Genomic DNA, 14,288 nt, shown 5'->3' with positions numbered 1-14,288 from the left:
TCAATATAATGGAAAAATACTTTCCAAAGGCCCATATAGAGTTTCATGCGATTATTTTAAAAAGCCATCATGTCATTCAAATTTTGAAAGGGATTACAGGTTAAGGAGGGAAATTCTGAAGAGACAAAAACTTAATCAAATTTTCAAGTTCTCAATTACAAATGAGTCTGACCATTAGAAAAATATGATCATTTAATTTGTAGCTGGATAAAAGGTACCCGACCGTTTTCCCGAATCGTTTTTTCTGACGACCTCTTTCCCGAAAGATTTTTTCCCGAAACCCTTTTCTCCGAAACATTTTTTACCGAACACCTTATTTCCCGATTGTATAAAAATGAGTTCATATTTTTCATAACCAAATATATTCATACACAAGATACATCATTTTTTTAGAAAATTATATTGTGCGCGATAGCTCTAAGAAATTCAAGAAAATTCCTATCGTTCTTGTAATCTTCATATTCTTCTACAACCGATTTCAGCCTCTCGTGCATGTCGTACCATTTCTTTTTTGGCTTGCCCTTGATACTTTTCCCAACACTTAATTCAATCTAGGCAATCTCTGTGTGTGTTGCATAACCTGCTTTTGTAGCTCGAAAGTTGTTTTAACGTCTTCAACTGGAACAAACGCTAAAGCTGCCATCATATGAACTGTCGTTTTGAGGGTTCTATCTGTCGGGTCATTGTAAGGGACTTGGAGTCCCACTTGTTGAATTTTACGATAAATAGCTTGTTTTTTATACAATCGGGATATAAGGTGTTCGGTAAAAAATGTTTCGGAGAAAAGGGTTTCGGGAAAAAAGCTTTCGGGAAAAAGGTTATTCGGGAAAAATGGATTCGGAAAAAAAATTCGGGAAAAAGGTCGTCGGAAAAAGCGATTCGGGAAAAAGGTAGGGAATCTGGATAAGCTCTACCCAACCATGGAACAACAAAGATACTGTACCGGATTAGATGATTGAAAAGATGAAGGCAATGACGGTGGAGGCATATTTGCCTGCATCTCCAGACCCTGCTGATGTCTGGCTATATCTGCTATAAGTTTTGCAGTTTCAACTGAAAAATATCACGAATTGCCAAATCATTGGCAAGACTGAGATTAATTTGAGCATTTTGAGCTACAGTACAACACAAAAAATCTTCAGCATTACATATACATAAAGGTAAATACATGATTTGAACCCTCATGCTACTAAAATTGCATGGGCTGAATTCTAATTACCCAATATCCAAACCCACTTAAATAAAATATTAGATATGTGGCATACACTCCACACATTTCTTGTACATATATACATTAATTATAAGCAAATACTTGTATATTTGTTTATGATAGATGTACAATAAGTACAAGTAACTTTCATTTCCCAGAGAGTTGAAAATTTTTAAACTAAACCTAGGTAAAGACTAGCTACAATGAAAAATTGTCTCTCTCTCTTCTGACGAATAAATTAAAAGTAGCACCAGCTTTACAACACTAAAGCAATCCTCAAGTCATACTTAAAGGCTAAAAAAATCATCTCCTTCCCAACGTGTTACATAACTCCAAAACAAAATGTAACAATGTTTGAATTAACACTGTCTTCAAACTCCTTTTACCGTACAGAATATCACCTTCATGAGTAAAAATGACTGCTATTTCAAAGAGCACAAGCCAACATGTGCAATGGCATGAATCAGTCACAATAACTGACTAATTATAATAAATCTCTGCTTCAACCCAGGCAAATTCCTAACGGAAAGAACACTTAAATATCTCTATTTATTATCAACTATGCATAAAATATAGCCAAATTTATACACTTAGCTGTGAAACATATAATTGGTATTTCAAATATTTTCAATTAAGTTTATACCAAGCAGAGAGAAACATTTTAAGCACAACTTCATGACATTACATGCATACACAACCAAAAAGTATTTATATACATACATATTATGATTGCTCTAAATAAAAAACGCCACTTTATACATGTAATGCTAATGTTTCCAATGTTAATGTTTGATATCACTGTGAAACTGAAATAATATACACACCCAGGCCGTAAGAATGAAGAACATTTACTCCAGCAGATCTGAGATTCAACAGGGCTACATATTCAGATGTGCCATAATTTGCCGGCACTGATTCACTGTTTGAATTTGGATTGCTCTTCTTTTTCATCCAGCTGCTTGTTGCTCCATCACTTTCTTTTTCCCATTCTATAATTAAGGCAACTTTATGGAACAAGTTCAAAGCTGCTTGCACAGCATCAGGCATCTTAGAATTGCGACCTAGTCCTAGAAGGAATGCACAAAACTATCAATTACTTTCAGGAACTTATCATACACAAGCAGAAAAAAAACAAAGCACATAAATACATAGGTATTAGCACGTAATTTATTACAAATATTTACCAAACAATATAGGATTAAAATTAATTTTATGATGGCGTTTAATTTTTCTGCAACAGCGGATACTAAAAGAAAATCTTCCTGCATATGCAAAAAATACTTTCTGTGATTTTAAGCATCATAGGAATAACAGAGCTATACATTTCTGTGGACTTCATTTTCAATCCGCTGAAATGAGGGCTAAGTCCCACTATCGCTCATTGATCTATTTTGCAGTAGTTATATTTTCAGTATTTTATAAGATCAATTCCAATACATATTTTCTTTTCCAGATTTTAATTTTCTAGTTTTCATCAAATACCTATTTGCTGGATTAGCATAAGAAACGCAACAAATGCACTCAACTTCACAGAGTTGACAGAGGCTTAAAAGGATTACTTAAATTAACTTTGCCAAGGCATATTTTATATTGATAAAGGAAAATATTAACATGCTTACTCACACTTACCTATTCCTAAAAAAATAGTTACTTATTCCTCATTGAATTTTTGCATGCCAATCAAAATATGACAAAGGAATATCGCCACACCTTTAATAGAACTGTTATGCACCTCAAATCACTCAGAACTTTGTATTTGTAATATGCAAGATTACATCATAAAAAGCATTTTGAAATTTAATGCAAACCAAAACTAAGATTTTGCAAAAATACTTCTATGATATTGTCCCTTACAAGAGCCAAATGGCAGATTTAAGTGATCTGATACCATATATGCGTAATAATACATATGTATTTTAGAAGGAAAAGAAAATTATGAAGAACACAGCTCCAATAGTAAAGTTCAGCAATAACTCATGGTAAAAATTTGCCCATAAAAACCTCCAAACCAATAAAATATATTGTAACCGGTGCTGTTTGGCGCGGTTCATGGGCGTTTCAATCGACGTTCACGAGGTAGGGAAGGCTTATGTAATTTTGTGTGAATGTGTGCATGTGAATGGGAAGTGAAGCGTGAATGACCCAGTGCTGTATTTTTCCATTTCCCCACCCCCCTCCCAAGATTCTTCCGCCTAGGAAGAGCGGAAATTTCCTATGTGTACATGATTCGCAGCAAGTTTACCCCACCCCACTGTGAAAAAAGAACACCTGCACATAGCAAGCTAAAGGTGATGTAACCCGCCAACCCCGCCCTCCACAAACTTTGGCGAAACCCCCCCCCTCCCCCACTGAAGAATCCAAAAACCTGCTATCCTGGATTTTCCCCTGCTTACCCCACGCCCCCCCCTAGAAAGTGACCCATGGGGCTATAAAAGCAGAGTACAGACAACGACTGACACTATTAGGCTTGGAGACGCAGCCGGAGGCTCTGGTTGTCAGCTGATGCATTCCTGTGGACAAGAGAGAGAGAGAAGCAGCGAGGCGTGGAAGTCGACTTTAAATTTGATTACGGCAGTAGCTAGGAAAGAGGAGACGAGAGGGAGATTTCCGGCACGCAAAATAGAAAAACGTCACTCCACGATGCCCAGTGAAGAAGTTCTCTCATCCCACAGCGAGATGAGACGCAGCAACATTGACCTGAGCCAGCCAAGGAAGCCTTCTCCATCCACAACTCAGAGAGAGCAATAAGTACTCCAGCCACCTATACCCCCCCCCCCAAAGTCAGCAGAACCAGAAGAGCCCCATTTCCCCCACCATTCAAGATAAGAAGAACTGTGATACATTCCCGTGCATTTTTTTATATTCTTTTATGCCCTCCCTTTTCCCCGTGTGTGTGAATGGTTAATTGTAGTTATTAGGACAGAAAGTGATAATCTGGAATTGGCGTTTGTCATTATTCAACCATTTTGCTGTCTTTTACGCCAACAATTGTTAAACAGAGTTTCTTTTCTTTTGTTATTCATTAATTGGAGTCACATGGTATTTAACTGGCCGGTAGCAATAGTTTAATTTTTTTATGCAGAGAATAATCCATTTATGTATTTTGTTGTTCATTTTCAAGTCGAAGTGTATATTAAAAGTTTTGTTGAAATTGTAAACTGTTACGTAAGCCTTCGTTATTTCGTGCGCGCCAGCCTCCATTCAGCAAGTGAACCCACCCCAAACCCACTTTTCTATTTTCGTTTCCCCCACCTTCCCTTATTCCCGAACCACGACCCGCTCACCTTGAGCGAACCCTCCAAAGAATCCTCCCCCAACCCCGAAACCTGGATAGACTGGTTACAATATACATGCATCAAAAACCAATGCCATGCATTAAAGCACTTTCCTTCACATCTTTGTTAAGGACATTTATCTTCCCATTCACAAAATGCAAGTATCCATGCCTTGGATACATGATTTTATAGTAAAATCTTTCAGTTCCTACTTTCAATTTCATTATTAATTGATAATCATACCTGAGGATGAAGCACGAAGGAGACACAGGTCTCTGCCCAAGCAATAAGGGATTGAGGGAGACCCACTGGCAGCATACACGACCAAACGAACTCCTTTGATCACTCTCAATGCAGACATTACTTCAGAAGAACGACAAGCTTCCATAGGAGAAACAATAATTAGAACTTCCCTCAGTTCATCACTAGTTTTACTTTCTCCACCAGCAGTCACCAAAGGAGATTTGTGGGAACTGGTTGGAGCATTCACTGGTTTTGATAATGATGGCACTTCTCTTCTTGGATCAGGGGACGACTCATTCGTAGAACTACATTTCTGTGGATGAAAAGAATTGTTTTTCTGGAATGACTCCAAGGATCTCTTGCTTAGCAAGAATGAGGAATCATGGAAGTGACTGGATTTATTTTGATTGACTATGCCCCCTTCATTTTTCACGTATCTCTCCTTCCCTTTGGAAAGGCAGTCATCAGATGATATGCCTTTACTCGCACGTTCTTTGCTGATCACTTGGTTAACTCGTGATCCAGTCAATTCACTTGTTCCATTATTCTCAAGGTATGCTGATGAGACACTCAAGGCTGGCACAGGGGGGACTTTAAATACTGATGATGAGTTAGAGCTGTGTGGTGGAGATTTTATCACAGAAAATAACTCATCTTCATCATCAGAAAAGTTAAACAAATCATCCGACCAATTTACAGAACACTCATTACCACGAGCATCCTGTTTTCTCCCTATTTCTGTCACTGAAGTAGATTTCCCACCAAGGACACTATTTTCCCTTCGTTCATGTAAGCCCACAACACTATCACAGCTAGACTTATAAAAGGCACCATTTTCTTTAACTGATTTTTCACTACTTTGTTCAGCTTTGGTTAATAATTTGGAATCACAAGTACGCTTACCATACTTTTCACTAACTTCTATACACTCAATCTTTGAACTAATATTAACTTCATGAGCACGAAGAGAACTTTTTCCACCAACCTGATTAGTTTCAAGGGGTTCTTCTACAAAGTCTTGTGAAAATTCATCCCACAATTTCTCATCAACTACAGCAATTTCCTCATCCACTTTGCAGTTTTTCTTGCTCAGGGAATGGGAGTCCCGCTCTTCTTCATCTGAACTGTCATGCACAACAATTCTTTTTCTCTTGCGTTTTTTCCTATGTCCAACATCACTGTTTTCTACCTTTCTAGCTTTGGTCACTACAGCAGTCTCTAACGGCTCATCAGAGCTGGTGCCACCATTTTCCTTTTTTCTTCTTTTAAAATTTTTACCCTTTTTGCTATTTGCTAATATTGCCTCTAGCACCTCCAGTTCATCCACCGATTCCTCTTTTTCATCGCTATTGCTATCAACACAGAAGGAATCCTGAAAAATTCAGAAATGAAAATTTAAAAAGTGACAGAGTATAAAAGAGCAGAACTATGATGATTGACAATATAAACCACCTATCTATTCAACTATTTCAATAATTTACAATCCAACTGAAGTAGATTTCCCAATAATTTTGAATCCAACACCTGTCACAGCCATGTGAAGTGTGAGCTATTGAGTGCACATCAGTCTTGCAGAGGAAAAATAATAGCCCGGAAAGGAATTATTCACATGGATTTCAAGTGAAACCATTTACTCACATTCATATAACAGGAGTCAGGTTCATCCTGGTGGTATGATTGCTCTTCTGATTCCACTTCAGATTCATTGTGGGGCTCCAACAGTTTACAATTTGGAATTTTAAATTTTGCATTTCTGGGACTCCTAACAGACTGCAAATATTTGGCATGCATGCTGTAAAAACAATATGAACAAAAAAAGTGAGAGAAGATCATAGGCAAAATAAGTAGACAATATATAGCAAACAATTTGCGTGGGGTATTTTCCAGTCACATCTACCATATGGTACCATTTCCTGGGAATCCTCTTCTCGTTTTAAAAAGGTTTTTGTAACGCAAAAGAGATGTATTAGATACATAACTAAAATACTGGCACGAAAATCCCGTAAACCTCACTTTATAGAGTTAAACATTTTAACCCTGCCAAGCTTATACATTTTTCATCTTTGATTTACATTTTAGATAATAAAAGTGAATTTGATGTAAATGCTCAAATACATGGGCAAAACAGTCGCTAGAGAGTGGATGTGCATTTGCAGCACCACAACAAGTCAATTTATAACAAGAGTCCCTTTCATGTTGCCATCAAAGTTTTAAATCATCTGCCCTCTGCCATTAAACGTACTACTTCCAGAGAATCCTTTAAAAGACGACTTAAAGACTTTCTGCTAAAGAAAGCCTACTACGTTGTTAAAGACTTTCTAAAGGAGTCTTTTGTATCTTAACCTCTTTCTCTGTTTTTTACTTTTTTGTATTCTTAGGTAATGTTATTCTTGTATTATACCTTCTTTTTTTTCAACGTATGACTTGTCCCACATTTTATTCTGGTAAAGTATCAGGACCAATAAATATATTATTATTATCACATGAATACACAAACAGAAAAAGGATACAAATAGCAAATAAAAATGCCTACGACTTATATTGAAGCAAATAAAAATGTTTGCGTAGATTATGAAGATAAAAATTTTGCGCAAGAGTATATAAATTAAGTCCTCAACTTATGAACATTGATGGATGTGAAAAATTCATGTGTGACCAAAATTTCAAATTTTCCACTTTTTGAGTTGAACGATATGACTGCCAGATGTAGGAATGTAGTGCGGCTTGCAGTGGGATATGTTTTATCGATACATAGCCAAGATTTTTCAACTTTTGAACAAGGTCTCTGAATGCATCTAGTTATATGTTGAGGATTTCCTGTATTCAAATCACCAAGTTTACACAAAACTCATAACAACTTTTCATTTTCAATTCCCCTGACTTTCACCTGATTTTCAGAATGAATTTTTAAAATTTCTCCCACTTCATATCCATAAAAAATAAATCATCAAATACAGTCAAGAAGTAGAAACAAAGTCAGGTAGTACTACAACGTAAAAATTAAGCTCCCTTCAGCCAGGATAGAAACAGAACACCCACCTAGCCACTCAAAGGCAGCAATGCTCCAAGCATTCAACCACAATTTTCATAATTTTGCAGCATCTCTGGATTTATTCCCTGATCATGATATAATTTCGCATCATTTCCATGACTCCACATCCAGCTTTATATTTCCCTGACTTCCCTGACCTATAAGAACCTTGCTACAGCATTTAACTTACTTCATCTATACACTTTACTTCTTTTTCTGATCATTTTTATTAATGAAAACCATTAAACTCTCAACTACTGATGTCCTTCATTTATAAAACACATTTTTTAAGTGATTAACATGAATTTGTAAAAGGGAGTATGATTATTTTCAATCTTTATTACTGAATTAATAGGACTTACTCCACTTCCGTCTCCTGCGAATTGGGACCTGCATCATTTATGAAGCTCGGGTCATAATACTGACTCAGGCCCCTAACATCATCATCATCTTCTTCTTCATCACTCCCAGCTCCATGAGTCTCCACAAAGGACTCCTCAGCTTGTGTGTCAAGGAATACACGATTCTTCTTTCGACGAATACGCCTCGTCTGTAAATGAATTGATTGGACACCAATATCATCTAACGTACGTGGCTAAAAGAAGTACATATGACTAATTTTAAGATATAAAATGGTTATAAAACAGTTAAAAGGACATCTTTTACACAGGTCAAAAATGGTTGAAAGGACGTCTGAGTTCTATATTCCTCAACTTTGATTCAATTAATAACAGCTCATTTTGTGTAAAAAGACACATAGTTGAAACTGACAGCAACATTAGCAAAGATTTGTATTTTACTATGTGCACCTATTGCAAAAGTTTGCTCGCAATAAAATTACTTGTTTCCCAGTTAAGGGTAACCAGATTTGAAGCTTCGCTTGAGCACTATGCACTAAAAACATGTACATACATACTTCACTACAACCAAGATAGACACTATTTGTGTGTATCTTAAGAATTTATTTAGTTTAACATAACAACTGGAAAATGGAAATAATGATGCCAGGAGTTTTCTCAAGCCCACACTCAAGCACAAATCATATCTATTCCAACAAACAATACACTAACTAAAGGAATCCTTGAATAAGGTCATTGGGATAAAATAGGATACCCAGGTTTACAGGAAGCTTAATATTCGTGAATTTCTTAATGGTTCAGAGTTAAAGGTTTCTAGGTCACAGGCAGGAGAAAAATACAGTTTAAGGGTCTAATACACATAAAAAAAACATAATACATAGTTGAAAAATATTTTAAAATATTCATTAGCGAAGAAAAAATGTGTGCGCCTCAGGGACTCCAAAGTAGCAACCCTTGCATTTGGAGTTCATGACATTAACCTATAGCCTAGCAATGGTGGGGGGAGTGTGTCAATGACAACGGTCATACTGATTTATGCTTAAAAAATAATTAATTACTATGATATAAGGACAAATTGAACAGAACAACCATTAAATTACCACTTCTATTTGCCTTCTGCACCAAACAAAATATAGGAAATTCAAATCGAGGAGCCAAATTTCGCAGCGTCCCCTTGTAAGAATGTAATGTGAAATTCCCTTTCCCCACATTCCACTGAGTGAGTTGTATACTGACTTAGATCTCTGATGACATCACAAACCTTTAGAGGGAAGAGTAGGGTTCACTTTCATAGATTTTCGTTTTTAATTTTTGAACAAGTAGCTGAATAAAAAATAGTTTATCCCCTGAAAACAACTATCTTACTCATGAACCTAATTTATGAAAGTAACAACAACAAAGCATAAGACTACAAGACTCCATTTCCAGTTGAATTATCAATAAAAATAATTAAAAAGCCATTAGCTTACAATCTTTAAATAATAGTTTTAAGCTTATTATATTCCTCAAAACAATATGTATGTACTTCCATAGACGGTGTGATTAAATATTTTTATCAAAAAATAACTACTCCATTCACCAAGAATTTTCATGCCTGGAATATTAATTATGCTTAAGAAATTAATATAAAAATTGAGATTGTTAAATAAGAAATACATAATAGATTCACATAGCACTTACTTTAACAGGTGCTCTTTCTTCAGAACTATTGGTAGTATTTTGGCCATTGATACTCCTCTGCTTGTCCCTGGAAACACTGGTTCCATGCCCAACAAAATCATCATCACTGCTTTCACCATTCCTACCTCCAGAATTGTGACCATCCTCAGGATGCACCTCCCAATCACTAAGGTCACATTCAAGGTCAACTACAAACTCCTTGCTTGAATTTTTTCTTTGGTGCTCTACTAAATCACTTTTATCCAATGACTTCTCTTTATACTCCCTAGAATTACGAACACAAGGCTGAACAGTAGCCACCTTGATGACCTCAACATCAACTTCTTTGGATCTTTTCTGACCCCTAACAGTTACGTTTTTTGATTCTTCTCTGGCATGCTTATGCTGCACATCAAAGGATGATTCCAATTGACAATCAGCACCATTTTCCACAAAATCTATATCCTGAAAATCCAAACAAGTTAAAGAATCATCACTAGGTATTGAAATTCCTTTCTTTCCTGGATTCACCTCAGGTGATTTACATAGGTGCTTTTTCTCCAAGTCATTTATGGCATCAAGAATAGTTCTCTCCGATGTTTCACAGTTAATCTGGTTATCACGTCTTGTTGACAAGACTGATGTTGAAGATCTAAAAGCAACTTTATCTGACACCAAATTGTTGGTTTTCAAATCTGTACTTTTGTTGACATCCATCTTCATACTAGGCCCTTCTGACTCCATGTGCTGTTTAATGCCTTTTAAACCAAGACTAAATTTGCTTTTACTTGAATGTGAGCCTTTAGACAACCAACCATTAGCGCTCCAACCAGAAATCACTGGGGCAGGAATAGAAAACTCGTCCCGAGTTTTTCCAGTCAAGTTCTCATTATTATTACTAACCGTGGGACGCTGCAATTTACCCCGAGGTTGACTGACACAGTTCTCATTTCCAAAACTTTGAGATTTCATATGGACTTCCTTTTCAGCACCTTTCATGACTTCGTCACTTATAATGCTAGCAGGTACTTTTTTAGGTTTCATTTCTTCACCTGTAGTCACTGCAGAAGTCTTAGTCTCAGAAAGAAATTGACCCAATTTCCCTACCTCAGGTTCAACATCACTATTTTCATCACCGTCCGCATTATCTTCAGCAAAAAGATCAGCACTCAAATCTAATAAGATGTCTTCTCCAATGTCGAAATTTATCTCTTCATCAGCAGCCTTCACTTGGTCCACATTAGCGACTTCTTCAGTACTTTCCTTTGATAGGCAAGTTACATTTTTATTAACAGGCAAAGATTTTTCCTTAACCTTCAGTGATATCACTTCTTCCTTTTTAACAGACTTTCCATTAGTTAAGAGAGATCTACCCTCACTGTGGGGGCCTGTATTTTTATGGTAAACAAGAGTTTCATTTTGGTCCTCCAACTTTACCTCCTTTCTATCAGTTAAATCTTCCTCCTCCCTTCTGCAAGGACGATTTTTAGCACATGCCAACATATTCACAGCTTGGGTAATTGTAAAAGAGTGGTCATAAACATCATCACATGTACCATTATGCACATTTGAATGCTTATTTTTTACAGACATACTTTTTGATGCATCAGCTGATGTCATTTCAAAAAGGTCAGATGATTTTTCAACCTTGTGTGGTAGAATTCCTGGAATCTGTTCTGGTTGAAGATATTTATTACTTGAATTATCACCCACAAAAAGTGCTTTGCCTATATCTCGCTTGCCTGCTGAATTTTGAATTTCAATGGAATTGAAATTGGCTTCTCCAAGATTAAGGTCACCTTCAGGCTCAAATATAGTTTCATCCGAAGATGAAAATTCATATTCAGACCCAAGAGTAAATTTAGGATACTCTATGCTTTCAGTAGTTACTCTTCCCCACTTCTCAAGTTTTTTAATACCGGAAGGTAAACAAGAGGGTGACCTTGCTCTAGAATGGTAAGGGAAGTGTTGCTCACTTTCTGAAAAATTATCTTTTGCTGGTAAAATTTCAAAAGTACCCGGGGATTTCTTTCGATGATGACTGATTGGGGAAGGTAAGTGTGATTTTGGTGAAAAAAGATTCTTTCGATGGACTTTGGGAGTTGAACTTGCTAATACAGGCTGTCCAAGAATATCAGCATTGCTGTATGACTGATCCTTTGACACGTTCATCACCCCAGGTGAGCCTTTTGTTGGGGTTCTTTCCTGCAATCCAAAATATCCATCTTCTATTATGTCTGGAGAGTTTAATATTTTATCACTACAGTTGGGTGGGTTAAACTTCTTAACTTCATCTATTTTTCCACTATTTCTATCACAACCACTTGTATCTTCCCTTTTCTTTAAGTTATCTTTGTCACATAGAGTGTTGCACGATGCCTTCTTTGAATCAAAGAAATCCTTTTTCAACACAATTCCATCACTTGTAATTCCTATGTCATTTATTTCAGCAACTCGTTCAGTCCTACATTCTTTTCTACCAAGCACATTCCAAAGCAACCCTTCTCCAGCTGTTGCAGCCACATCAACTGGGGTTTTAGAGGGCTTTTTTTTCGTTGAAGTAGGATAACAGGCCATTTCTTCATCACTGTCAAAAACGTCAATTACTTCAAGATCCCTAATCTCATTCGAAATTTTAATATCAATACCTTTTGATTTATTACATTCCTCTTGGACAAAGTTTTTTTTATTTTTGACAAGTGTTGTATGGCGTTTTGATGTCAATGTGGTATCACTTCTGGTGTTCCATGCAAAAAGGTCATTCTTCTCAGATGACACCCCATAATTCCTAGTCAATGAATGGTCGGCATTTTTACATTCAGTAATGGCTGGCTTTGGGCACCATTTGCCAATATTTTTTGCCTCTTTTTCAGGATCAAAACTTTTAAGAGCATCTACAGTGATTGAATCAATTTCGAAATTTGATGACATATTGTGAGAGTAATGCACTGGATGTCTTATCTGAAAATGTGACTTAATGACAGAGCACCTGTAAGGTGAATCTACTTCTGAATCATTGCAGCAAATGGATACAAAAAGAACTGATAATGTATTTTCCAAAGCCAGCAAGTCACAAGGTATAGCACTAACATCACTCAAAACTGGCTGCACCTTTGATGAAATTTGAAGCACTTCATGAGGAGATGCTTGGCAGTTTACTTTAAAGGGACTTAGAGCTTCAATCAAAGGTGATGAGGGTGAACGTGGGGGAGACGCCATGTCCTCTTCCATGGCTATGATTTCATCACCATCCTCACACTCATCAAATTTAGACTTGACTTTTGAAACCCCAGCTCCAACAAAGTCATCATCTTCAGCTTCCTCATCAGATAGAACAATAGTATCTACAACCATGGCCTTTTGTACACTAAAAAATTCCTTGATACCCTTTCTGGGTTTCACTTTTGAGATACTTTTTGAACTTTTCCCTTTCCCTTTTCCTTTAGACTTTTTGGAAAGAGTTTCCTTTGCATCACTCTCGTTGACTTCATTCTCCTCCACATCTTTCCCCGTTCCTAGAAAAAATGCAATACTTTATGCATAAACTGAAGCCAATCAAACAAAAAAATCATTACCCACCTAGCATCAGTGGTGCATGCAAAAATCTTTATGTTTGGAAGAAGGTACAACCTGCCCAATAGGTTTGTTCACTTTAAATCAGAAGAGACATTGTGATTCACTTATAGAATTCGGTGCACGACAGGGAAGGTCCATTAATAACATGAGGAGATTTTGGCAATTTTTTAACCCCTCCTCCCCCATAGTGAGATATCGTGAGATTTGGCTCAACTCCCTCCCCCTAATCTCATGTGATATTGTTCCAAATGCTAATTTTTGCCGTGAATAAATATGATCTATGCTCCATTGCGCTGGATTTATTCTAAAAAATCTAAACTATTTTTATTTAAGATTAGTTAAGACTAGTATTTAAGATTACTTAGATCCTTGTCTAGAATCACATTTTACACTATTTCTCGCAGAAAATTTTCATTATACTTGCCAATATCCTACTCCTAATGCACCAGCACCATTGAAAGTATGAATGTACAGTAAAACTTCGATTTTACGCACTTTGATTTTACATCAAGTCTCGTTTTTACGCAGCGACACTCAAGTCCGGCCGGAAAGCATAGGGAATTCCAATGGCGAAACTTCGATTTTACATCTTTTCTTGATTTTACGCAGTTTTTTTGATTTTACGCAGTTTTTTCGATTTTGCGCAGCATAACCCCAGCCCCAAAGAGGCCGCTAATCTTGATTTTACACAGTTGTCTTTCGACTTGTTTTGAAAAACCCGACTAGAGCAATATGAAGTTAGGTTATTTATTCGTCTAAATGAGTTACAAAAATGAATACGAGAACGAATTTAAGTATACCGGGACTAGCCACGGTAATAACTTTACGTGAGTCACCCGCAATGCACAAATTGTGCGATAACTCCACAGAGAAAAAATCATTCGCCTTGACCGGGATGTTTTCCTTCGCCCCAGCAAAATATAACGGCGAAATTA

At 36.7% G+C, this 14,288-nt stretch overlaps 1 protein-coding gene across 2 annotated transcripts in view; it reads right to left on the bottom strand.

The window, feature by feature from the left end:
• The window catches only part of LOC124165234, a 41,798-nt gene that overhangs the window by 2,811 nt on the left and 24,699 nt on the right, over positions 1–14,288 (bottom strand). Inside the window, exons 14-20 of one of the 2 annotated variants that reach the window (XM_046542542.1) lie at positions 9,799–13,292; positions 8,122–8,309; positions 6,367–6,520; positions 5,714–6,100; positions 4,729–5,041; positions 2,035–2,277; positions 944–1,053 (exon numbers count right to left, since the gene is read on the bottom strand). In XM_046542542.1, coding sequence (XP_046398498.1) covers positions 944–1,053; positions 2,035–2,277; positions 4,729–5,041; positions 5,714–6,100; positions 6,367–6,520; positions 8,122–8,309; positions 9,799–13,292 — 4,889 coding nt within the window. Of the gene's footprint in view, positions 1–943; positions 1,054–2,034; positions 2,278–4,728; positions 6,101–6,366; positions 6,521–8,121; positions 8,310–9,798; positions 13,293–14,288 lie in introns of both variants that reach the window. The other variant, XM_046542541.1, reaches the window with a different exon arrangement.

Source organism: Ischnura elegans, chromosome 9 (assembly GCF_921293095.1).
Source record: "Ischnura elegans chromosome 9, ioIscEleg1.1, whole genome shotgun sequence".
Lineage (NCBI taxonomy): Eukaryota > Metazoa > Arthropoda > Insecta > Odonata > Coenagrionidae > Ischnura > Ischnura elegans.
The sequence above is the reverse complement of the archived record's forward strand: the minus strand, read 5'-3'. Positions and strand labels throughout refer to the sequence as shown.